The 25,707-nt window shown below is 42.9% G+C and overlaps 1 protein-coding gene across 1 annotated transcript in view; it reads left to right on the forward strand.

The window, feature by feature from the left end:
• LOC145413599 (xylosyl- and glucuronyltransferase LARGE1-like) overlaps nucleotides 1-25,707 on the forward strand; it is a 241,389-nt gene that overhangs the window by 59,118 nt on the left and 156,564 nt on the right. Inside the window, exons 5-8 of the mRNA XM_080283249.1 lie at nucleotides 12,165-12,250; nucleotides 12,663-12,810; nucleotides 15,665-15,766; nucleotides 24,458-24,640. Coding sequence (XP_080139375.1) covers nucleotides 12,165-12,250; nucleotides 12,663-12,810; nucleotides 15,665-15,766; nucleotides 24,458-24,640 — 519 coding nt within the window. The remainder of the gene's footprint in view (nucleotides 1-12,164; nucleotides 12,251-12,662; nucleotides 12,811-15,664; nucleotides 15,767-24,457; nucleotides 24,641-25,707) is intronic.

Genomic DNA, 25,707 nt, shown 5'->3' on the forward strand with positions numbered 1-25,707 from the left:
AAAATTATTTCCGAATTACCGGTATGGGTATTATTATTGATGCAGATTAAAGTGGACATTAACCCAGGTGTATACAGACTGATTTAGCCCTTCTCTTGCAATCTACGATTCTCAGTTTCGGTAGGTAGGGGGGAGTTGAAGGATGTTTACATTTTAAAGTGGTCTGTGGTCCATCTTCCAGTATAAGACTGCTTGGTATCTTTAATTTTCTTTCATAAGAACCAGATTAAAGAAAGAAAAAAAAGCAGGAGGGTGACGAGGAAACAGACAGAAAATGAAAAAATAACAACTTACTACATGGGTACAAAGAAGAATGCAGTTTGAAGTCTGGAGCAAAGACAGAATATAAATTTTGACCATCCACTCATTCGATGTAGTGTTGCTCTTGGATGTCTGCCCATTCCTCTCCTCCATCCTTTTTTCATTCCATCCTCTTCTGTCTTTCTTTCCTTCATTCTTTCTTTGTCCTTCTGCCTACAGATGACTTTGCACTTCTTCTTCTGTCTTTCCTTCATTCTTTCCTCTTCCTTCTGCCTGTGGGTGACTCTACAAGAGTGACAAGCCAAATGGTTTCCTGTACACCAGGAAACCATTTACTACACTGGGTGGTAACCGTAACACCAAATTTTGGAGCCTGGTGGTTTAGTGGATAATTTCAGTGCTCCAGTAGGATTGAACCTGTGTAGCTTTATGTCCAAGGGGTGGTTGGGGTTTATTGCTCATGTAATGCCATTCAGGGATGAGTGAGGCTGGTCACTTTCATCTTAGATGTCAGGAACAACTTGCCTCCCCCTGGGCTTCTACGCTCCTCGTGGGGCAATGTAGGATTGGATGATGAATGAATGACTATAAATCAATGGTTCATCATGATACAGTACACACACACACACACACACACACACACACACACACACACACACACACACACACAGTATGATAACAGAAAGACAGTTTGGTTTCAGAAAAGGAAAATCATGTGTTACTAATCTGTTGAGCTACTATGACAGAGTAACAAACACAATACAGGAAAGGGAACGATGGGTGGACAGTATCTATTTAGATTTCAAGAAAGCTTTTGACACAGTACCACACCAAAGACTTTTATGGAAACTGTACCATCAAGGAGGAATTCGAGGCAAACTGTTTTGTTGGATGCAAGACTTTCTCATAAAAAGAGAAATGAGAACAGTACTAAGAGGAAACTACTCATCATGGAAAGAAGTGACTAGTGGAATACCACAGGGTTCAATGCTGGCACCAATCATGTTTTTAGTGTATATAAATGATATAAACAGTAACACTGGAAATGAGAGCTATCTTAATATGTTTGCAGATGATGCAAAAATACAAAGGAGAATTACTAACACAGACTCTTGTAAAGAGCTACAAGAAGAATTAAATAAACTTCATGAATGGAGTAGTACATGGCAAATGGAATTCAGTGTGGACAGGTGTCATGCAATCAAGTTTGGTAAAAGTGGAAAAAGACCTGATTGGAATTATAAGTTAGGAAATAAAACTCTATACACATCAGAAAGAGAGAAAGACCTAGGTGTGATTATTAATAACAGACTATCTCCGGCTGACCACGTCAGCGACAAGGTACGGAACATGTATACACTGCTTGCAAGTATGAGAATAGCATTCACATACATAAATGAAGACATGCTAAGAAGGATAATAACATCATTCATTAGACCAACCCTGGAATATGCATCAGTAGTCTGGAGTCCTCATCTCAAAAAACACATAGACAAGATTGAAAAAGTTCAAAGGGCCGCTACAAGATGGATACCAAGCCTAAGGGACCTAAACTACGAAGGAAGACTAAATAAACTGAATCTACCAACACTACAGGAGAGAAGGAAAAGAGATGACATGATAATGCTATATAAGTGCATATCAGGGAAGGAGAAAATAGACATAAATGATTACTTAACATATAGAGAAGCATCAGCAAGAGGACACTGAAAAAAACTGCATAAGAAGAGAAGTGATAAAGACGTAAGGAAATTCAGTTTCCCAAACAGAGCAATTGATCGGTGGAATGCACTACCTAATGAAATAGTGTGTGCCAAAACAATTCACAAATTTAAGGTTATGTTCGATAAATATGGTTTAAGACACGGGACAGTACAAGCTTGACTCATTCCTGTAAAGATACAATTAGGTAAGGTTAGAACACACACACACACACACACACACACATGCCACGCATGTACACACCACATGCACGCATTGCACGCATGCGCAGTGTTGAGGGCACTGTTTTTCCTAGTCTTTGAACCCCTTTGGAAATTGCTGAGAACCACTTAACTGGAGCTTGTTGGTAAGAGGAAATATATCTCAGATGCACTGCTATAATGCCCACACAGCAGCCTTTGTGTGTATTTATAAATTCTTCTACTTGGTTGCATCTGCTGACCTTAGTCAACTAGTGGCAGTTCTCCATGTTGCTTGATCTCAAGCAACCTCCATTTACTCCAGAGGTCACATTCCATGACCTTATCCCAGGTCTTTTTTGGTCTGCCTTTTGCAACCCCATCATCAGTGCTCACACCTCTACTCTCCACACCCAGTTGTCATCTTTTATCCTCTTTACCTTCCTAAACCATGTCAGTGTATCCCTTTTCATACATTCAGGTCCCTTCCTCTCTTTCCTTGTTGCTCTTCATTCACAGTCCTAACCCTCCCTCCCTCTTCTCCCAGGTTCTGTTAACTCCTTAAGACCGCAATTATTTCAGCCAGAGTACCACCCCCCTAGCCGCAATTCGGAGGTGTTTTGGTGACTTTCACCAAGGGCAAATTTATTGTGTTCTGGCAAAAGAGGAAGAATTTACACACCTGGCAATGCAATCCGCACCCCTATAGGTGTAATGGTTACCGCACAATCATGCATCAAAATTCAAAAAAGTGTATAATAGTTCCCCCTCAAAAAAATCTAAAATGTGAAAATTTTGATAACTACCTATTTTTCTTATTGAAACAGGTCATTTCAAAGTGTTTCATCACACCAACCATGAAAACAGGTGTATGTAGGTGTGGGGAGATTACTAGGCTGTGGGAAGTAAGCCTGTAGGCACAGGGGTTGGAAAAATAACCAACTTTTCGCATGAAAAGGAAGCACTTCAGTGTGTTCTGTAACATCTTGGCGGCCTGATACCACTCGGGAGTCTGTAGGGGGTGGGAGGGTAGTGAGGGACAAGGAGGGAGGGATGGGGTGGGGTTCAGGGGGGACACAAGGCTAGCAGGATGGGAGGAGGGGGTGAGAGTGGGTGGGAAGGGACACAGGTGGTGGTGGGAGGAGAGATGCAGGTGCCTGGAGGGGTGGGAGGGTGATGGGGGACAAGGAGGGAGTGGGGTAGAGGGTGGCACCGATGCAGCCAAGAGCAGGGGTGCCCTCCCACTGCCCGGGTTAGTCCGATCCCCCCTCACACCACGTCAGGGGTGAATTCTCATTGGCCTGAAGCCATGTATATCATAATCAGGGCGGAGGAAGCGCTCCACAGTTTTTTATGAGCCCTGCTCAGTTGATGCAATTAGGCTATTTGGCATAAAACTCTCATCGCATCATTTGATGCGATTAGGCATTAAGGAGTTTATCAGGGATGCACTACACATCTATTTAGTCATTATCATCTCTGTGTGTTTGTGCTTACAGATATCCTCTACAGGATATATAAAGCATTACAATCCTAACATATGCTGCACATAGGGCCCCTTACCATGGAGGGAAAGCCCTCTCAATGTCAGGAGAGGCAATAGCCCCCTGAACTTCTTCCAGTTACTCTTTATCCTATCTGCAGAACTAGCTTCATCCCCATCTCCAGGACATATCATGTCCTCCAAATAACAAAACTCCTTCATACGCTTAAGAGACTCTCCAACAAGGGCAGTCCTTTCTCGCCTCTCTGTTTCTGCATTATTTGAACTACATACCGCACATACAAAATCAGTATTATTTTATAGTCTTCCTCTAATGCCTCTATGTCTCCAATGCATCCACTCATCACAATCATTGCTCAACATGAAGGCACAGTACTTCCCACACCATTGTGGCATACTACACAAGGCCACACTTCCTCTGCTTTTTTACTTCCACCAGCCTCAGATATCATTACGAATGTTTCATCTGCACTGGTACTCTCAAACCCTTGTACCCCACTCCAACTCTCCACTTCTTAAATCTTTCCCCCACCTTCTTCTCATTCTCCACCATCAACACCAAGGTATCAGCATACAACTCCTCCCATGGCACTCTTGTTTTGAAGTTATGTGATAGAGTTTCAAACACCATGATAAGCTGCAAGGGGCTTGGTACTCACCACTGATGCATGCCAGCATTCACAGAGAACTCATCACCCAAACATCTGTTCACTCTCACCTTGGTGTGAGCACCCTCTCATTACCAAAACCACTCCATCCAGCCACTCCTTGGTCTCAAACTTTCTCATTGCCCATTTCACCATCTCTCTGTTATCTCAGTCAAAGATTTTCCTCAAATCACAAAAATTAAAGTGCAGCTCTTTCTTCTTTCCTATATATTTTTCCTGAAGCTGTTGATCAATGAATATTACATCAGTGGTCCCTTTGCTCAACATAAAGTCAAAGTGCATCTCATCAGTATTCACTCTTTCCCTTATCATGCCTTCCAGGACTCCATTACCTTCATTATGTAGTCCAGAAGTTTTTATGACTCTGTAAAACCTTCTTTCCTGGACATCACCATTCTCCTTACACATATTTACAGTCACACTCTTCACTTAGTCATCTGGAATGACACACTCTCATGTAATCAGATTTATCAGATCAGTAACCAAATCCATTCCTGTAGCTCCTGATGCCTTCAGCATCTCAGCAGTCAACCTAGAATTACCTGTTGCCTTCCCTAGCTGCATCCGAACAAGTGCCATTTTCACGATATCAAGTCCAAGGACCAAACACTGGATCCACTGACTCCAAACATTCCATTCCAGCCAGGCTATTCATTCATTAATGGATTAGAATGCTCTCTCCAGGCATCATTTATATTCTCACTGTCCATCACTATACTCTGTTCCATATAAAGTGGCGGAAGAAGCTACGCTCAAGTCCTAGTCGAACACAGGTGCCCGTACAAAGGGATTAAAGTGACCTCAACTGACTCTTTCTCCAGCCCTACCCTTCTCCTTCCTCTCCTGAGAGAGGGAGAGAGAGAGAGAGAGAGAGAGAGATTTGAACTGTTTATTGTCTAATATTCAATTTATTTATGATTTTGCAGTGGTATGATGCATTGTCCATTATTATAAGTGACCTTGGGGGGATGTTGGGAAGCATCAACAAGGGCGTTCCAGGAAATGCTGCATGTGACCTCAGGGCAAATGCTCCACCCATCTTGACCTGAGGCCAAACGCACACCTGAACCTGTACGGGTCAGCAGGTGCTCCACTCATGCATTCCCTCCTTCCTCTTCTTTGTTACCATTCATCTCAAGCTATACTCATCGAAGAGTCCCAGCATGTTCCACATATTTTTATAAGAATTGTTGATAGAGAATATACTTTATATACACCTGCGTGGGAGCATATGTGTGTGTGTGTGTGTGTGTGTGTGTGTGTGTGTGTGTGTGTGTGTGTGCGTCTATGATAAATGGGAAGTTTTGAAAATGTCTTAGATAGTTTTTTAAATATTAATACAACAGTCATGTAAGTTGATACAGGTCACACATAAGAACATACCGTAAGAAGAGAGGATAACTGCAGTAGACATTTTGGTCCATGCTAGGCAGCTCCAACAGGAATAAGACTAATCTATGAGAATAACACAAGGATAACACAGAAGAAGGCTCCCCACAGATAATAAAGACACACACACATGCACCTACACCTACATGCGCGTGCATGCACACACACACACACACACACACACACACACACACACACACACACACACACTCTCTCTCTCTCTCTCTCTCTTTCTCTCAGGAGAGGAAGGAGAAGGGAGGGGCTTGAGGAGAGAGGGGGTATAATCCTTCGAAGGTCACCTGCGTTCTACGTTTGACCCAGACTTGGGAAGGAAAATACAGGTTTCTCTCTGCCAGTTTATATGGAACAGACTCTACCTCTCCTTCATCATTCTTCACACTCTGGTCACCTGTGGTATCCCTGTTTTCTCTTAACAACTGTTTTGCCACCTTACATACCACATTCCTCCTTTTGGGCACAATTTAGGTTATCCATTATAGATCCCTGAGACTCAGACTTTGTCCTTTATGCAGTACCTCCTTTCTGTCCCTGCGCATAGCATCCAAGTATCCCTTTCTGTTACTACCCATTTTCCATGCCTGGAAAAGTCTTCTTTTCTCTGTAACTGTGGTTTGTACACCCTGTTACCACCACCATGCTACCTTATGGCTTGGTGGGCCCCTTGTCCATCCACACAATGAGTAACTGTCAAGAGATTGAGCTGGAGAGCCTTGTACTGCCCATTAACAATTCTGTCTGCAGCTTCCTGTTCATCCTTAATCACAGGAATGTATTCCTTGAAGGAAAAGGTGTTATAGGGTCATTGAGGGTAGCCACCTTGTTACTTAATTTTCCTATTCAATCCCTTCCAGTCCCACGTGCTGATGAGGCACAAAGGCAGTGTATACTCTTCCTCTCCCTATCAGGTATGCTGTTTTCAGTGACTAATTCTATGTCAGTAGGACTGCCGTACATGCTTCCTGGCAGTTTGTTTGAGGTGCATTATTTATATCCAGCGAGCTGTGGGAGTTGATGGCAGTAGTATTTCATTTTATATCATTTTGTTTATACAGGCTCCAACATGCTTGCCTGTGCTGGCGTGTCCATGGCTATCTACACGTGTACTTCATCGGTGGGAACTGCTCTTTCTGACTTCAGAGGAAGTCATATGTGATTCATTTACAGCCATTTTCTGTGGGAAACCCTCTCCTCATTGTGAAGCTTGTCTTCTCTCTTTGACTCTGTGGCAGGTATTGTTTGAGTGTTGCAATTTGAGGGACGCTTACTGTCAGCCTTACTCCAGTATTGGGCAGGAAACATGTTACTTTCACTCCCCAGTGTGTAGTGAGGAGACTGGTAAGGGGGGAGGAACTACCCTCTCCTTTACTGAAGGAGTAGGCTTCCTTAGTTTTTACCAAGTGTGTGATTTATTTTGTGTGTATGGTATTTTTTTGGAGTAGGTGGGACATCCATCAACCACACATCTAATGTCGTACTGCTGTCAGGTGACTACGCAAAGTGACCAACCAAATGGTGGTCCTGTAATCCAGGACCATTTACTATGTCGGGGGGTAGCTCTATAGCCAGATAAATGTCCACTCAGGAAGAGTGTTTGGTCACTCTATCTGTCTATTGCCAGATGCCTTAATCCCTTACAGGGTGGCCACAAACAAACCACCTCCACATCACCCTGTCCCCTGCTATTTTACTGCCCTGCTCCCAATTCACACCTCCCTCTCATATACCTCTCCACTCCATCCCTCCATCTCATCCTTGGCCTTCCCCTCCCTCTCTCCCTCTCCACCTCACTCACATACACTCTCCTCCTCAGTCTCTCACTCTCCATCCTTTCCACATGGCCAAACCACTTCAATGTGTTTCTCCTAATGGTTCCTGTCACATCCACATCCACACAACAGCACTCCTTCACATTCTCATTTGTCAGAGTGTCTCTCCATGTGACTCCACATCTATCTATCTATCTATTGCCAGACACCATAATCCCATAAGGGGTGGCCACTGACTCAGAGTTATTTGTTTTATAGGGAGGGGCACTAACCCTTCACCAACCCACTTGCTGACACGTAGGGAGCACGTATGGTTTGGTTATATGGTTATCACCCAGCATTGTAAATGGTTTATTGGCTTACAGGAAACCATTTGGCTTGTCACTCAATGTAAAGCCACCTGTAAAGGAAAGAAAAGCAATAAGAAGTGACATGAAAGATGGGAGAAATGGTAAGAGAGGAGGGCAGGTACAGAAAAAGAATGATAAAGGCCAAGGAAGAAGTAGGCAGCACTACATCAAGTGAGTGGATGATGGTCGCCACCACCTACCACTGTGACTCCACATACTTCTTTCAAATAACTCATTTCCACTGCTCTCACTCTTGACTTGTGTCCCTCCAACAATGTCCAAGCTTCACTTCCATACATTAGACATGGTATCACAATACTGTCATGTAGTAACTTTTTCACTTCCATGCTCTTTTCCCTGTTTCTTATCACTGCCTTCAAGAAACAGCAACCTTTCTTCCTTGTTGTACCTTTTCAAGCACTTCACCCTCCAAACTTCCACCCTTACTCATCACACTACCCAAGTACTTAAACATACTCACATTTTCCATTTCCTCATCATCCAGTCTCACTGAACATTAACTGACTTCAGCTCTATCAAAGACCATAACTTTACCCTTTCTTACATTCACCTTTAGATTCCATTTCTTACGCACTCTCCCAAACTCATCCACCAAGCCTTGCAGCTCCCCTTCGTCTTCACGTAACAACACAGTATTATCTGCAAACAACAGTACAGGGAGTTTCCAAATAATGCCCTCTCTCATTAGGGCCATTCCAACATCCCATACCCTACCTTGTATCTCTTTTATAACCCCATCCATATACAGATTGAACAATCATGGAGACATGACACATCCCTGTTTCAACCCAACCTTCAAATAGAAAAACTCACTCAATTCACTATCCATATGCACTGCAGCCTTAGCATCCTCATACGTACAGTACTCTTCACAGCATTCAACAACTTCCCATCTACTCCATATATTCCTAATACTTTCCACAGTCCTTGTCTATCCACCCTGTCATATACTTTATCCAAATCCATTAAGGCCACATACAACTTCATTCCCTTCTCTAGAAACTTTTCCACTGAAGATCTACAAATGAATATCTGATCTACACAAGCCCTTCCCTTCCTAAAGCCTCCTTGTTCTTCTCCAACTAATTCCTCTGTTATTTCCCTAACTCTGTCAATAAGTATCCTACCATACACTTTTCCTATTACGCTAAGAAGACAAATGCGCCTATGAGTACCACACACTTCATTTTCCCCTTTCCCTTTGTACAAGGGAATAATTATACCTGAATTCCAATCCTCTGGAACTCTACCTTCCTCCCAAGCCAATCTGCACATCGTCCACATCCATTCTACTACTATCTCTCCCCCATGCTTCAGCATTTCACCACACATTCCATCAATTCATGGGGTTCGGTAGAGAGGCGGCATGCAATCCTGATGGACCCAGGTTCGAATCCTGGCTGGGGCAGGGAACAGTTTAAGGATTTGAATTTCATAAAAAGCAGACCTTCCTGATCTACCAGATGACCCGCCGATGTGTCATAAAAATACCTCCACTAATACCAACACACCAGTCCTGTATGAGACAGCCCTAGCATGTATTCAGTATGGACGGTGGGTGTTAGCACCGAAGTGGTGACATGTGGAGGTGTAGGAGGACTACTGGGCCTTGGGATAGGCTACTGCCCCTAAGATATAGGCCCTGAAGCCTTTGCCCAGTCGGACACATTAAAAAAAAAAAAAAAAAAATGACTTTCTTCATTGCTTCCACAACTGCCATCCTTCTGATTTCTTCCTGTCTTCTTACCTCCCTCCTTCTCCCAGCCATTCCCCAGCCACATATACTCACATTAGTTTCATTCTCTATGTTCAACAGTTCATTAAAGTGTTCTCTTCATCTGCTCATTTTTTCTCTTTCTCAACTAGTAATCTACCATTTTTATTTTTCACTCCCCTACTAACTTTATTGCCACCCTATCTGACTCTCTTTACCTCTCTCCAGAAAATTTTCTTATATTCCCACCACTTGACACTCAAATTCCTTCCAAATTCCTCATCCACTCTCTTCTTACCCTCTCCTACTAATCTTTTCACTTCTCTCTTCCTTCCTACATATAACTCTCTCTCCTGTCTCTCAACTTCTTCCATGCCCCTATTTCTCATCCATTCATTTTATGCTTTTTTCTTTTGTGCCACAGTCTATCTCACCTCTTCATTCCACCATGCTGTTCCTTGCACCCCCTTTTGTCTTCTCTTCACCCCACACACCACCTCACATGCTGCAGATACTTCTGTGAATACCTTGCACACACCTTCCACGTCCCCTATCTGCTCCAATTCATATTTACCCAGTTGTTCCTTCTCTTCTCTCTTATACTCTGCCTTTTTCTCATCCTCATGTAACCTTTCCACTCTCCTTGCATCTACTTCTTCCTCCCATCCTTCCTTTCTTCTATTTCTCCATTTTACTTGGACCTTGCTTCTGACCACCACTAAGTGGTGGTCAGAAAGTCCACTCCTCCAACCTGTATATGCTCTTGCATCCATTACATCCACACACATATAATCAATCATTGCCTTCCTTTCATTCAGTTCACCATCCACCCTTCTCATCACTTGCCATGTATACCTGTGGATCATTTTGTGCCTGAAGAGGGTATTGGCTATCACCAACCCCCTCCTGGCACAAATGTCCACTAAAGCACTGCCATTCTCATCTATCTCAGCAGGCACACCCCATGCACCAAGTACTCCATCCACCTTCACATTCCCTATTTTACCATTCATATCACCAATCAAAAACACTCTCCCATTCCTTCAAACTTTTCCGTGCACACTTCCCCATTTGTCCAGAACTCTTCTCTCACTCTGCTTGCATGATCTTGCATTGGCGCATACTCGCACACAGTTGCCCACATTTGTATTCCAACTTTCAGTCTCACCCACACAATCCTTGAGCCAACTGATCCATACTCTCTTATATTCTCCTTCCATCCGTTACAACAATACACACTCCTCCTTTTGCCCTCTCATTCTCACCAACTCCTGCACATATACCCCATCCATACTCCCATTCTCTCACACTTTCACCCCACCATTTAGTTTCAGTTAATCCACATACATCCCCTTTGCACCGTCAAGCACCTGGACTATCTCTCTCTCTTTCACTTCATCATTTGCTTCCCTTACATTCCATGTCGCCATCCGTATCATGTCCTTTGTTCGGTCCTTAGTCATCATCTTTTGGTCAGTCCTGGTCCGAGGCTTTTTGTTCGTATTTTTAGTTAGTTGTTTTCTGGGGAGGGGCACTAACCCTCCGCCAACCCACGTGCTGTCATGTAGGGAATACGTGTCGGATGGTTATAAGAATACCAGCTGACGTTATAAATAATTTCCTGGTTTACGGGAAATCATTTGGCTTGCCACTCGATGTAGAGCTACCCTAAAAACAGGGTCCTACTACACTAAGTGGGTGGATGATGGGTACCCCCACCTACCCTTACTCTTATTTCAGAATTGACTGACTTAGCCCCTGAACCTTATACTCCTGATGGAGGGAAAAGATTAAAAAAGGGTTGGGTGTTACCTGAAATAGTTAGCATAAGTTAGTGTATGAAGCTTATTATATGGAGGGTTTGTATTTGTTTTTATTCTTATTCTTGCTACACAGAGTCTATTACACTGCTTGGATCATTGCTTGTAAGCAGTCCATTGGTCGTGAAGCACTGTAACTGGAAGCAAGAGGTAATTCTTCCCCTCCTTTGCTTTCTTAGTCTGAAATGAGTAATTTTGTCACCATTCTAATGCCTGAGTGATATTAAAAATGGCATGAAGCCTCTTCATGATAGGCCCCTCAAAATACTTGGGGAAAATAAAGGTAAACTTGTTGTGGTTGGCTATCTCTGGTGTGTCAGAGCAACCAGACCCATCAATCACAGGTAAGCAACTGCTTCTGTGGAGCCATCCTACAAGTACAGTACAGTACAGTACATTGTGTAGGGAACTGGCAGTCCCTTGTGGTAGACTACCTCAGTAGGGTTGGACCAGGGTTCCTCCTCACAGTGAAGTGCAGAGAAGTATTAGAAGGTTTGGCTCCTGAGTTGATGCTGCAGCTACTCCACCCTGGGTGCACTGTGCAGTGCCAACACATTTTTGCTTCTTGTCAGTATCTCAATGGTATTCCGAATTAGTATATTAGTCTGTAATATCCCATTTTTGTACGTATTCATAGTACTGTGCCTTTTGTACAATTGAAGTGAGGACTTACTATCATATGCCTGTATATTTAGCTGTGTAAAAAATCATCACTGGAAGCTTTAACTGACTAACTGGTTTATCCTCAGTACCTTGGGCTTGTGGAGAACCAAAGTGACTGGTACCTTGGGAAACTTTGGAAATCACATCGTCCATGGCCAGCTGCTGGCAGAGGGTTAGTATGTTGTAATAGTACAGTATATTTCATACAGTATGTTATGTAGTAGTAAATGTTCACCTGTGAACTGAATATTGTTTTATATATACAGTATTATACAGTAAGTTAGTTTACCATGACTACAGGGAGGTTTGAGCCTCTTTGGTCGTGAGAGCAATATGTGCAGTTCACCAGTGTCCAATGACAGTTGGTTGTGTGGGAAAATATTGTTATTGTTGTTACTAAACCCCAGTCTGGCAGGCCAGGCAGACTTGTCAGTCATAGGTATGCAACTGCTTCTGTGGGGAAAATGCTTTACTGTTTGTATTTTTTTTTTTTTTTTTTTTTTTTTTTTAAAGTAAAGTATAAAATAGTTCAGAACCCAATACAGTAAAGTAATGTTGGTTATACTGTGCTGTCCCATCAATAGATATAACACTGGTGTGATCTTAATTCGACTGGATGCCATGAGGAGGAGTAACTGGTCACAGAGGTGGAGACTGATTGCTGAGAGAGATCTCACCACTCTGTATTCAACACAGCTGGCAGACCAAGATATCATTAATGCAGTCATTAAGGTAAAGGATTGAATTTCATATATTATTATTGCGGTTGATTGAAAGTTGGACTGCAAATGTGAGCAATTGTGTGCATGTATGCGCCAATGCAAGATCATGCAAGCAGAGTGAGAGAAGAGTTCTGGACAAATGTGGAAGCGTGCATGGAAAAGTTTGAATGGAATGAGAGAGTGTTTTTGATTGGAGATCTGAATGGTAAAGTAGGGAATGTGAAGGTGGATGGAGTAGTTGGTGAGTGGGGTGTGCCTGCAGAGATGGATGAGAATGGCAGCGCTTTAGTGGACATCTGTGCCGGGAGGAGGGTGGCGATAGTCAGTACCCTCTTCAGGTACAAAATGATCCATAGGTATACGTGGCTAGTGATGAGAAGGGTGGGTAGTGAACTGAATGAACGGAAGGCAATGATTGATTATATGTGTTTGGATGACAGGATGAGAAGGTGTGTAATGGATGCACGAGTATATAGAGGCTGGAGGAGTGGACTTTTTGACCACTACTTGGTGGTGGTCAGAATCAAGGTCCAAATGAAATGGAGAAATGGAAGAAGGGAAGGACAGGAGGAAGTAGTTCATACAAGGAGAGTAGAAAGGTTACAAGAAGATGGAAAAAAGGCAGAATATAAGAGAGAAGTGGAGGAGTGATTGAGCAAATATGGATTGCAGCAGATGGGGGATGTGTATAGAAGAAATCTGTACAGCATGTGAGGTGGTGTGTGGAGTGAAGAGGAGATGAAAGGGGGTGCAGGGAACAGTATGGTGGAATGAAGAGGTGAGAGAGGGTATGACACAAAAGAAGTAAACATATAGTGAGTGGATGAGAAATGGACGTGGAAGAAGTTGAGAGACAGAGAGATGTATGTGTAAAGAGAAGTAAAAAGATTAGTATGAGAGAGTAAGAACAGAGTGGATGAGGACTTTGGAAGGAGTTTGAGTGTCAAGTGGAGGGAATACAAGAAAATGTTCTGGAAAGAGGTTAAATGAGTTAGACAGGGTGCCAAAGAAGTTAGTTGGGAAGTGAAAGATAAAAATTGGTGATTACTAGTGGAGAAGGGAGAAAAAGTGAGCAGATGGAGAGAACACTTCAAGGAATTGTTGAACATAGAGAATGAAAGTAATGCAAGTGTAAGTGGCTGGGGAATGGCTGGGAGAAGGAGGGATGTGAGAAGAGAGCAAGAAATCAGTAGGATGGAAGTAGTTGAAGCAATAAAGTTAAAATGATGAAAGCCCCAGGAATAGATGGAATGTGTGGTGAAATGCTGAAGCATGGGGGAGAGATAGTGTTAGATTGGATGTAGAAGACGTGCAGATTGGCCCGGGAGGAAGGTAGAGTCCCGGAGGATTGGAAGTCAGGTATAATTATTCCCCTGTACAAAGGAAAAGGGGAAAAAGAAATGTATGGTAATTATGTGGGCATTTGTCTTCGTAGTGTAATAGGAAAAGTATATGGTAGGATACTTACTGACACAGTTAGAGAAATAACAGAAGAATTAGTTGGAGAAGAACAGGGAGGCTTTAGGAAGGGAAGAGGTTCTGTAGATCAGATATTCATTCTTAGATCTTTAGTGGAAAAGCTTCTAGAGAAGGGAAAGAAGTTGTATGCGGCTTTCATGGATTTGGAGAAAGCATATGACAGGGTGGATAGACAAGGATTGTGGAAAGTACACTTTATTAAAAATATATGGAGCAGATGGGAAGTAGCTGAATGCTGTGAGGAGTATGCATGAGGGTGCTAATGTTGCAGTGCGTGTGGGTAGTGAACTGAGTGAGTTTTTCTATTTGAAGGTTGGATTGAAACAGGGTTGTGTCATGTCTCCATGGCTGTTCAATCTGTATATGGATGGGGTTTAAAAGAGATACAAGGTAGGGCAGTGGACGTTGGAGCGACCCTAGTGAGAAAGGTCATTGTTTGGAAACTCCCTGTACTGTCGTTTGCAGATGATACTGTGTTGTTAAGTGAAGACGAAGGGGAACTGGAAGGCTTGGTGGATGAGTTTGGGAGAGTGTGTAAGAAACGGAATCTAAAGGTGAATGTAGGGAAGAGTAAAGTGATGGTCTTTGAGAGAGGTGAAGTCATTTAATGTTCAGTGCGGTTGGATGGGGAGGAAATGGAAAATGTGAGTACATTTAAGTACTTGGGTAGTGTGATGAATAAGGATGGAGGTTTAGAGGGTGAAGTGCTTGAAAGGGTACAACAAGGAAGAAAGGTTGCTGGTTCCTTGAAAGCAGTGATAAGAAATAGGGAAGTGAGCATGGAAGTGAAATAGCTACTACATGACAGTATTGTGATACCAACTCTTACGTATGGAAGTGAAGCTTGGAGCTTGTTGGAGTGAGAGCAGTGGAATTGAGTTATTTGAGAGGAGCATGTGGAGTTACATGGAGAGACAGACTGACAAATGAGGATATAAAGGAGCTTTGTGATGTGGATGTGGATGTGAAGGAAGTGTTACGAGAAACGCACTGAGGTGATTTGGCCATATGGAGAGGATGGAGAGTGAGAGACTTAGGAGGAGAGTGTATGTGGGCAAGATGGAGAGGGGGTGAGGGAGGGGACGGCCAAGGATTAGATGGAGGGTTGGAGTGGAGAGATATATGAGAGGGAGGGATGTGAGCTGGGAGCAGGGCAGTGACATGGTAGGGGACAGGGCGACATGGAGGCGATTTGTTTGTGGCCACCCCTTATGGGATTGAGGCATCTGGCAATTGATAGATAGATAAATTATTGCAGTTATTAAATTTGCTTAAGGTAATTTAATTACTGTACTAGATTTTTAGTATATTTCCTACATCATACGTTATGTCTTTGGATGAGTTGGAAATTTCATCCTCCTAGATGATTCATTATCCCCCAACAGCAACACCCGGAGATTGTTTATCAGATGCCATGCCAGTGGAATGTCCAACTGTCTGACAACACTCGCTCAGAGCTGTGCTATCTCGAGGTCATGGACTTGAAGGTAATTCAGATTCTCCTTTACACTGCTATGTTGGCTCAGTATGATGTTAGATAACTTTATGTATATATATATATATACACACACATACATACAGTACATCCCCCTAGTACGTGCCTATATGGGCGGCAGAAGACATTGCGTACTAGGAATTCGCATACTGTGAATACATAAACTTATGGGAAAAATTACATATGGGTGGCACCCCCCTTCATGGGCAACCCTTGAAGTATTATACTATACAGGGAAACTATCTAAGACATATTACCTAAGATAAAGTAAACCAACAAGATTATGGCTTTACTAGGTAAATTAACAAGGATATGGCTTAACTAAACCAACAAGATTATGGCTGCTCACCTTTACCTGTTATCGCTTCTTGGGGGGGGCCATGTCGCATACTCGGGGTAACCCCAGATTTATGCCACTCTTTGCTGCCCGTCTCGTTTAGAAGGAGTCCAATTTGCGTAAAAAAAAAAAAAAAAAAAAAAAAAAAAAAAAGTTCTCGCTTACAAGGGGGATCGCGTACTCGGAACTCACATACAGTGGGGATGTACTGTATATGTACATACATACATATACAGTATATATATATATATATATATATATATATATATATATTCATATACAGTACCCTCGCGTCCAACACGCGTTTGTCCAGCACGATTCGTGTCCAGCACGGAGAGCAATGATTAGTAAGATTTAATTCGGTTTAATTACTGTAACACGGGTGCATTAGCATAACACGGATGGAGCTCTGAGAAGTGGGTGAAATCCGCAGAGTTCGCCTCTAGCACGATCACCTCTGGTCCAACACGGTCATACTGGACGTTCCCGTGATGCTGACAGCCAATCAAAACCTCCGATCAAGTAGCCTCCCCCGCCCACTATCGTGATGTCACCCAGTCAGAAATGCTTCTGCTTTCAAGTGATGTTTTGTTTAAATTTCTCCCGCCACAGCGCCACTCAGTCGCATAATTCGCATTGGAAGGTGCTTTTTTCTTGCTTCATTTTCTGCCCTTGTTACTGCATTTTACCCTGCTCACGATGCCTAGGAAGCCTTCTGAGAACCCCAAGAAGCGTCAGCACCTCCCTCAGGCCACCAAGCTAGAAAGCATCAAGAGGAAGAAGAAAGGGGAGAGGAAAGTGGACATTGCCAAGGCCTACGACATGAATGAACCCAACGTGATCATAATAAAAAACTTAAGACAAGATCCTGGCAGCCGAAGGCTATCACATGGCACTTCATACCAGGTTTGCTGAGGATAGTAAATCGGAACGGTAACGTGGTAAAATTGCCGACGATACCACGGGCATTTGGAATTCATCTGGATGGATTCCTGCCGAGCATATGGTGTGGAAAACAGTGTGACCAAAACCCAGGCGACTCGACAGAGAATGTATCGTACTACAGCATTGAACATTTAGCCTGACACTGAATACATATTAATATTTTAGAATAAATATCAATCGTTTTGAAACCCTTCTCATCGGCGTGCGTACCAGTTTATAAACAAAGTTGCTTCTCCTTATTCTCTACCGAGTCAGTGACAGCAATCACTTTCCACAGTCACGAGACAGAGCTCTGGCAACAGTGTGAGAAGCATGCACTTTGCCGAGGATTACAGGGCTAGGACAGGCAGAAGCAGGACCTTCCATGGCTGTGGACGAAGATAGTGATTCTGAGTGTGATTTCGAAGGATTTATGAGGGAGGTTTGATTTCGAAGGATTTATGAGGGAGGTTGAGGAGGAGCAACAGCCATTACCCACTAGTGATGCCAGCAGCCATCCTCCGGGGACCCAGTAGGACTAACTACAGCCTTGGATACCACCTTCCATTCCCAGCAAGCCCACCAACACTATCCTAAAAGGTTAGTTATCATTCATAGCACAGTACCATTTATTATAATTACAATAGTACCAATTTATGTATAGGTATATGGTAGGTATTTAGGGTGACTTTTCCGAGGGTTGCTGACATAATTCATTTTTCCCCATAAGCTTTATTGTTAGTCCAACACGTTTTTGGTCCAACATGTGACCCATGCATGACAATATTACCGTGCTGGATGCGAGGGTATTGTATATGTATAATATATATACAGGATTCCCACTGCCTCTGGAAAACCGGGATAGCTGAAAAAAAAAATTTCAGTCAGGAAAAAGTCAGGGAATTTTGTAATTTTTAAAAATATCATGGATAAGTCAGGGAAATTTTGGGTGAAAATTGAGGTTTATGCAAAGGTGCATTTTTTATTATTTTGTTCCATGTGTACAAGTTAAGATTAATTGTAAACTGAATGGCTATGGCAGCTTCACTCCTCAGTAACGAACAAATCTGAGTGATTTTTACTAATCAATTTTGAATCTTTTAATCATGTTACCCATTAAAAATTTCAAAAAGGACAGAACAAAGAGTGTGTTAGGCTGGAAACCTTGTATCGTTTTAGAAACAATCAAGTATTCTTTGCTGTAAAGGATATCTTTATGTTTATTCATCAGTATCTCTACAGTTTTGGCTGTGATACAAGGCTTGTTGGTGTGGCTGGAAGGGGAGGTTTTACTCTTGGTAATGTGGGAAATTAAAGAAGTACACTAATGTGTAAACCATTACAGATGTAAAAATTTACTCAAGCGTAATTGGAGGCCACGTTATAAAAAAGTGTAAAATTACACTTGAAAATTTACTTAGCAAAGTTTGAAAATATACCTGGAATTTTGTCAAAATTCCTGGAAAAGTCAGGGAAAAATCAGGGAAATTTTTGCTGTGCAGAGAGTGGGAACTCTGTATATACCGGTATATATATTTATACATACCATATTTGTAAATAATTCATTCTGAACCCTCCTCATTAGACTCATGAACAAATAACCTTTGGGGAAAAAAGTTATCAGGATCTGGGATCCATCATTTTATTTACATCATATCATTTATAAAGGCTCCAGCATACTTGCAGGCATTTCCTTGGTCACGTAATGGTGACCGTCTACACTGCTTAGTCTCATGCAGCCTCCCTATTCAATCCATAAATAGCTATTCTAGTATGACTTTTGACCTCCTCCTAACTAACCACTTATTAAATTCTGATGCAAGTGGGTATTTAGTAGATAATATTACAATGGATTGCTTATTGAAATATGTACTGCCTCTGCTGTACAGGTACACTACTGAATCAGTGAAGGTCGTACCTGAACAGGGATGAGTGCAGGGCTTAGGGTGCTGAGGGGGATGGGTGCTTGTGTGAGGCATATTGGGCCCCATCTGATGAAGTATCCTTTAGGAAACGGACTGTACAGACTTGTCCAGGATCCCAAGGTCACCCATGTCCAGGTCACTTGACATTTCTTATTGTATATTCAGCAGTCCGAAGTCTAGCAGCAAAATACCGAGTGATAAGGACCCTTTGTTTCAGTTGCGCTTGTCTGTTGTACAGATACCATAGCGCATTCTCCTCTACTTGTGTGTGTGAGGATTGCCACCTATGCACTCCTTGGTGTTCTCAGTAGCATTTAAGATGTCTCTAAAAACAGTGTGGTTGGCTCCATGTCTCTGGGTGCCACCACTGTGGTCTTAGCATTCCTCTCCTCATACTACATCATTGCTTCTTCAGCCTTTTCCTGCTGTACCATGTCCCTGACTGTTAGTTGTCTGTCTGTATCACCCAGAGTTATGTAGCCGCCCTTTGCTGATCTCCCCCAACCCTGGAGCTGGGATACTCCTGGTAATGTGGAGGATTCCATTAAAGCTTTACCTTACTCCTGTTGCCATACAGCTGTGGGCAGAAGGGATGCCATCTGTGCCTCACAGAGCTACTGAAACTTCTATCAGTGACTCACCACAAGATTCATTGCTGTCTTGATATTCAAACATTTCCAAAACTTTGCAGCTGATATTTTAGCATAGGAGGAATCAGAATGGGAGGTAGAGGAAGGAGAGGAGATAGGACAGGGAGGAAAGGAGACAGGGGTAGAAAAGGAGACAAGACATTGAAACTTCAGGGAGGGGGGGAGACATATCTCTCAAGGCATTATAACTGGAGACAAAAAGCAATATATCCATGCCTTAATTTTTGTTATTGTTAAACCTTGGTCCATTTGATCGAGTTGACACATCAACCACAGGTAAGCAGCTGCCCCTGTGGAGCTGTCCTACAGGTTTTTCTATGCTGTTGATGTTGTGTCTGCATCTTAGTATGGCATGTGGTGTGTAGTGCTTCATTTTGTGTGTTCTGTTGTGTGGGCCTGTTCTACAGTCAGGGAGTGTGTCATCTGTGATGCCCCCCAACCCATAGCTAAGCTGGTAACTGAGGAGGGCATGGCGATGTCCTGATCTAAGTCTAGGTACTTGAACTCGATCATATCTGTTAACCCCTAACCGCCGGCTGACGTGTATGGCCATCACAATTTTGGGCACAGAGCATCGCCGGTTGATGTGTATAGCCACAAGCATCTTCCCACCACCCTTTGAACTTTAATGTATCTTTACTCATCGACGGGACCTCCTGGAGAATTGGGGATACTTTCATTTGAAAGAGGAAGAGTTGGTAAGTCTTATGTACCTTTAATTTTTTCTCTAGCTGTTATAGCTTGGCAGATACTAGGGTTTGAAGTATTATTTTCTGTCACGGATATCCTCCGTATGGAGGAGCGTGTAACATCGGAAAACCCCCGGCATGTAGGGGTTAAAAGACACTTTCGATGGGTGGATGTCAGGAGGAGGAGCTTGTAATATAATGTTCATATCGAGGTGTGTTACCCTGCATGTGGGTATGTAGGTGTTTCTTCATTGCTGGTGTTGGAATGTCTGGGGGTGAGATGTTGTTGTAGAGGGTTTGATAATGTTTGTGTCATGATTGCAGTACAATACATGCCTAGGAGTGCTGTGTTTCCCTGTCAAGTAATGATTGGTGTTGTGTATAGGCACAGGCTGATGTATAGAATTGTGTATCTCTTAAGGAGTATCAAGGTAGTCTCTGACAGGGAAGGCTTTAATTTCAGAGTGTGTGCCATGGTTCTTTGTGTGAATCACACATGATTCCTTATATTATCATTTCTGATGCTTGGATGATGTTGAAAGTGGCTTGAAGTCTAGGTTGCCATCAAAACTCATTACAAGTAAAAAGTGGGTTTTGGGCTATACAAAAACCAGTTATTTCTTAACCCACTGCGTGCCAGTGCCGTTCTAAAACGGTCTAACAAAAATCTGTGGTCAGTGCCAGTGCCATTTTAAAACGGTTTAAAATTAAAACATTCACTGTGACCACATTTTTCAAGATTCGCGGGTAAAAATTGGCAGGCATGTATGTTAACTGTTCCTCTGTCATGCCTCAGGCAGTCAAGGCCATAAACCCACTCACTCCCCTCCCCCCCTCACACTGGCTTTGCCTCACTCTGCCTGTGTGCCTCACCCAGTGCTGTACATAGTGAAGGCATGTTGTAAATATTTTCACATAAGTGAAAGGACTATACATAGTGAAATCAAGTTGTAAATATTTTCTTGTAAGAACTGTACATAGTACTGTCAAGCTGTAAACACCTTGTAAGTGCCAGGACTGATCATAGTGAAGTCAGGTTGTATCTGTCTTCAAGTAAGTGTAAGACAATGCATTCACTTTGAGACAGACACGCAAATTGTGACAGATGTTGAAGTAATAAGTAATCAGAAAAGTATACTGAACATTGCTATACCTTCCCAACATAAATACATGAGTCTGCCATAAATAGAAAACGGCTTTCATCTACATGGCGAGTGTGAGAGAATGGGAATACCTGTATACAAGTATGCAGGACTCAATAAAACCCATTTCTGAGCTTCGGTGAGTATTTTAATGGTGACATTCGTTGTTTTCACATCAACATCTATCCTTTTAGCCAATAAAAAAAGGTCAAAAAAATGGCTGGCATTGGGGTGCCTAATAGGGCTAAAAATAGCTGCCACGCTGCGGGCTAAAGATATTATGACACAGTTCTACTTCAGTGTTTTCAGTATAATTTTTTAAACAGAAAAATTCATCTGAATATCTATCTATCTATATACCTAGGCTGCTTCCCCCAAGGAAAGGGAGGTACACTAAGCTATGTTAGCAGTCGGGTAATTACATCAGCAAGTTTGCAGTGTGTCTGAGTGCTTCACAGGATTTCTATAAAGGACATAGCTGATATCCACATATCTTACAAATTTGAGAGGTGAGTGTCGGGGGGGGGGAGGAGTTAATGAGCTTTTTAAACTATATTCTGCTTTAAAAGAAATAACTGTGTACCATCATAACTAAACATTTGGCTTTCATGACCTCAGATACAATAACATTCTACCTTGCATGCATTTAAATTATAACCTGCCACTCACAGTTGCAGATTCTGTGCTCCTGTTGTTACTATCCTTCATTTATCTTCATTTAATCTGTTTACTCTTTCCCCTCTTACTTAAAGAGTTTCGCCTTTTTATGGCTTAACCTCCCCCTTTCTTAACCCATGGCATCCGGCATTTATTTCTGCTGACCCTTCCCCCAGCTGGGGATTTCTGGAATATCACTTTTTCCCCCCCTTCTCCTAAAGTACTAATGGGATCGATCGATCCTTTTTCAGGATTACGCTTGATGCTGAATGTAATTGATAGAGGAGCCTTTGTAAAAATCTGTGGATGCCAGGCTTCGGCCTGATTGTGACATTTATTGATGAAGACCAATGAGAACTAAGTCCTGAGTAGGGAAAGGGGGGAGGATCCGGGCCCCTACCCATGGTGGTGGGGGGGTGATTCCCCCACTGCCCTCTCGCCACCTTCATCTGTGCCAATACCTTTGTTCCCTCTCCCCCTCCCTTGCCTCTGACCACCTCCTGCTCCCTCCCTCCCCCTCCCCCACCATCCTCCATCACACCAGTGTGGTTCCATCCCCTTTCCACCCCTCCCTGTCTCCCTGGAGAGGGTTATATCCACCCTGCCCACCCTCCACACCCCTGTACTCCCTCTCTGCCTGTCCTTTTTGTCTTGTGGTGTCTGTCTCCCACCTCTATACCCCTGTACCACCCCTCCAGGCCTCTCCCCACCCCACCCCCACCCCCCTCCCTGTAGTATGTCATCTGCTTGCTTCCCCCCCCCCACCCCGCTTAGAGTATTATACGTTATTGTTACTATTCATGTCACGTGTTTTCATTCAGTACCAGATTACTGTTTGTGTAATTGCATGCACTGATGCACGAAACATAGAATGTATGTTTTCGTGTATGTTTTTTATTTTGACAACTACACAGCTATGAGGGAAAGGGATGGGGGGAAGGAAAGTGGGGAGGGGAGAAGTGCTGGGGGGGAAGGGTCTTCAGAGTGAGTGAGGAACACCAGCATAATTATTTTACATGCTGTTGTTTAAAAAAAAAAATTGAGCTGGAAAATTCTGAAGTGAGGTAGGGGAGGAGAGGGGGTAGCTCTAGCTTTTTTTTTTTTTTTTTTTTTTTTTTTTTTTTTATATATATACAGCTACTCGATTTGACAGCTCTGAGGGGAGGGGGTGGGAGGGAAGGGGAGAGGGGATATTGGAGTGTGTAACACCAAGAAATTTTTTTTTTTTATTTTTTTTTTTTTTTTTTTACAGCTACACAGCTATGAGGGAAGGGGACAGGGGTAGGACAGGAGGGGAGGGGAGAAGTGTTGGGGGGAAAGGTGTTGGGAGTGAGTGAGGAATACTGACATTATTACTTTGCATGTTATTGTTTGAGAAAAAAAATTTGAACTGGAAAATTCTGGAGGGTGGGGGTAGGGGGGGAGGGGAGGAAGAGGGGGGGGTGATGGGAGTGGGTGAGGAAGGTCATGGGAGGGGAGGAATGAGGGAGGTGGGGGTGGGAGTGCATAGAAAACTGGAGTCGCCCCGCCTGGAAGGGTAACTTTTTTCAACTTTGACGGACAATAGCTCATGAACCAGTTGGTCTAAAATCTCTGGTTTGTGGCATAAGGTGTGTAAATTCAGGCTCTAAACCTGGGGCATAAAACTTTTTACTTCTGTAAGAGTAAAAAAATCGGCCACATATACAGGTTTTCAGGGAAGTTTGGTCAATCGAATTGCATATCCTAGGGGTTAAACCATAATATCTCAGCTAATACTTTGCCAAAAATAAAAAACTAAGTGTCATAATACTTGCCAATCCTTCAACTTCAAGCTGATGGCCTCAGATTGTCCGAGTAATGTGTAGAATCAGAGAGAGCCTTTGGAAGTGGAGTAACTTTTTGTATTTTTTGTGGCTGTGTCTGTATGCATGGCACAAGTAAGGCTTATACTAGTCCCCCACAATAAAAAAAACACTTTCAGAATAACACAGTCAACCACAAATACCATTTTTTTGTAGGCTTTGAGAAGTGTGGTGTGAGCATGGGAGTGCAGTCACCATGGCAATGACCTTGAGGCACGCTTGCTGACATCTCACCGGACATAAGGAAACATATTACCTAGGTCCATCCATGATGGAAGTATGCAGGTATCTGAAGTATGACTGGGATGCTTGCAGGAGGGTTGCTAGTGTTTGCCTGTGGTGGTAATTACCCGCAGAATATTCAGTGCCACGAAACACTAGATCATGTATGCATGGTTCCTGGATGTCTCCAGGTGATCATCTATACATGACACCCGGACGCCATGGGTTAAAGCTTTCTCCCCCCTCATCTCCCCAGCCCTTTTTGCATCTCAGACTGGCCTTGATTTTGACAGGCTATCCACTGGAACTCTCCCAAGAAGCTGAAAGTGAAGAACAAGCACATAGAGTTTTTCCGCAATTTGCATCTCACCTTCCTGGAGTATGATGGTAACTTACTGCGTAGAGAGCTCTTTGGCTGCAATAACCACTCCAGAACTGCTGCTGCTGCTGCAGTTGCCACTGGGTCTTTTGCACAGGTAGTGTACCATGCTGTTCTTATAATACCACCAATATAATTTTCAGTGTTTGATTGTTACACATGGGGTCCCCTCAGAATCATCAGTACTGTATCTCTCGTATAATTTTGCAGATGGTTCTTTGTATTAAAAAAAAAAAAGAAATAGAGTAAACCAACCAGCTTGCCATGCTCTTGTATTCCTATACATCATATTGCTTTAAAAATTATGAAGTGGAAGGGGGAGGGGGAGAGGGAGACTGAGGACCAGATGAAGGTATGGGGTGGAGAGGTAAATGAGGAAGGGGGGGGTGTGAGTTGGAGACAGGGTAGCTTGATGGCAGAAAACAAGATGCCATGGAGGCAGGGAATCTGTGGTCATCCCTCTGGGATGAAGGCATCTGGCTGTTTATAGGCAAATAAATGGAAGATGTGTTTTGATTATACAATTGGGATTTTTTTTTTATCCACAGTTTAAGGGAATAATTGATGATTATTCACCCACCACTCTCTCCTTGGAGGCTTCCTTAGGAAGAGGGTTCATAGCTGTGTAGATTTTTCCATGTTTCAAGTGATCACCATTACCAAATTTTAAGTGGACAACAGTGCATGTATTGTATGATGCAAGTTTTTAAGGCCTTGACCCCACTCGACTCTAAAACATGGCATGTTTACTCATTTTAACTTTTTAATTGTTCAGGGCCTAGATTGAGTAACTCTTGGAAGTACAGAATTCTCTGGGATCATACAAACCTTTTCAAAAGTTCTCAGTTAGGGTATTTTTGAGTGCTTGTAGGTAGTCATGGGCTGTGAATATCCTCATTACTGACATCACTGACATCTGTAGCATATCATGATACAATTTCAGCCAGAGTCAGGTGGAAATTATTGATAACCAAATACAGTACTGTACACTGCTGGTACTTACTGAGTGGTTGATTGGTTAGCCTACATGAAGGAGGTCTCATTAGTTAGCTTAGCTCGCTAGATTCTTGTCAAATTTATGACATTTGTTTATTAACCCTTTAACCGCGGGTATTGTTTTGGACTGACTGTCCTCTCCCGCGGGGGTTTCAGCCAAATGTAAAC

This window comes from Coenobita brevimanus, chromosome 97 (genome assembly GCF_032717465.1).
Source record: "Coenobita brevimanus isolate Jiangsu-jjx chromosome 97, ASM3271746v2, whole genome shotgun sequence".
Classification (NCBI taxonomy): domain Eukaryota; kingdom Metazoa; phylum Arthropoda; class Malacostraca; order Decapoda; family Coenobitidae; genus Coenobita; species Coenobita brevimanus.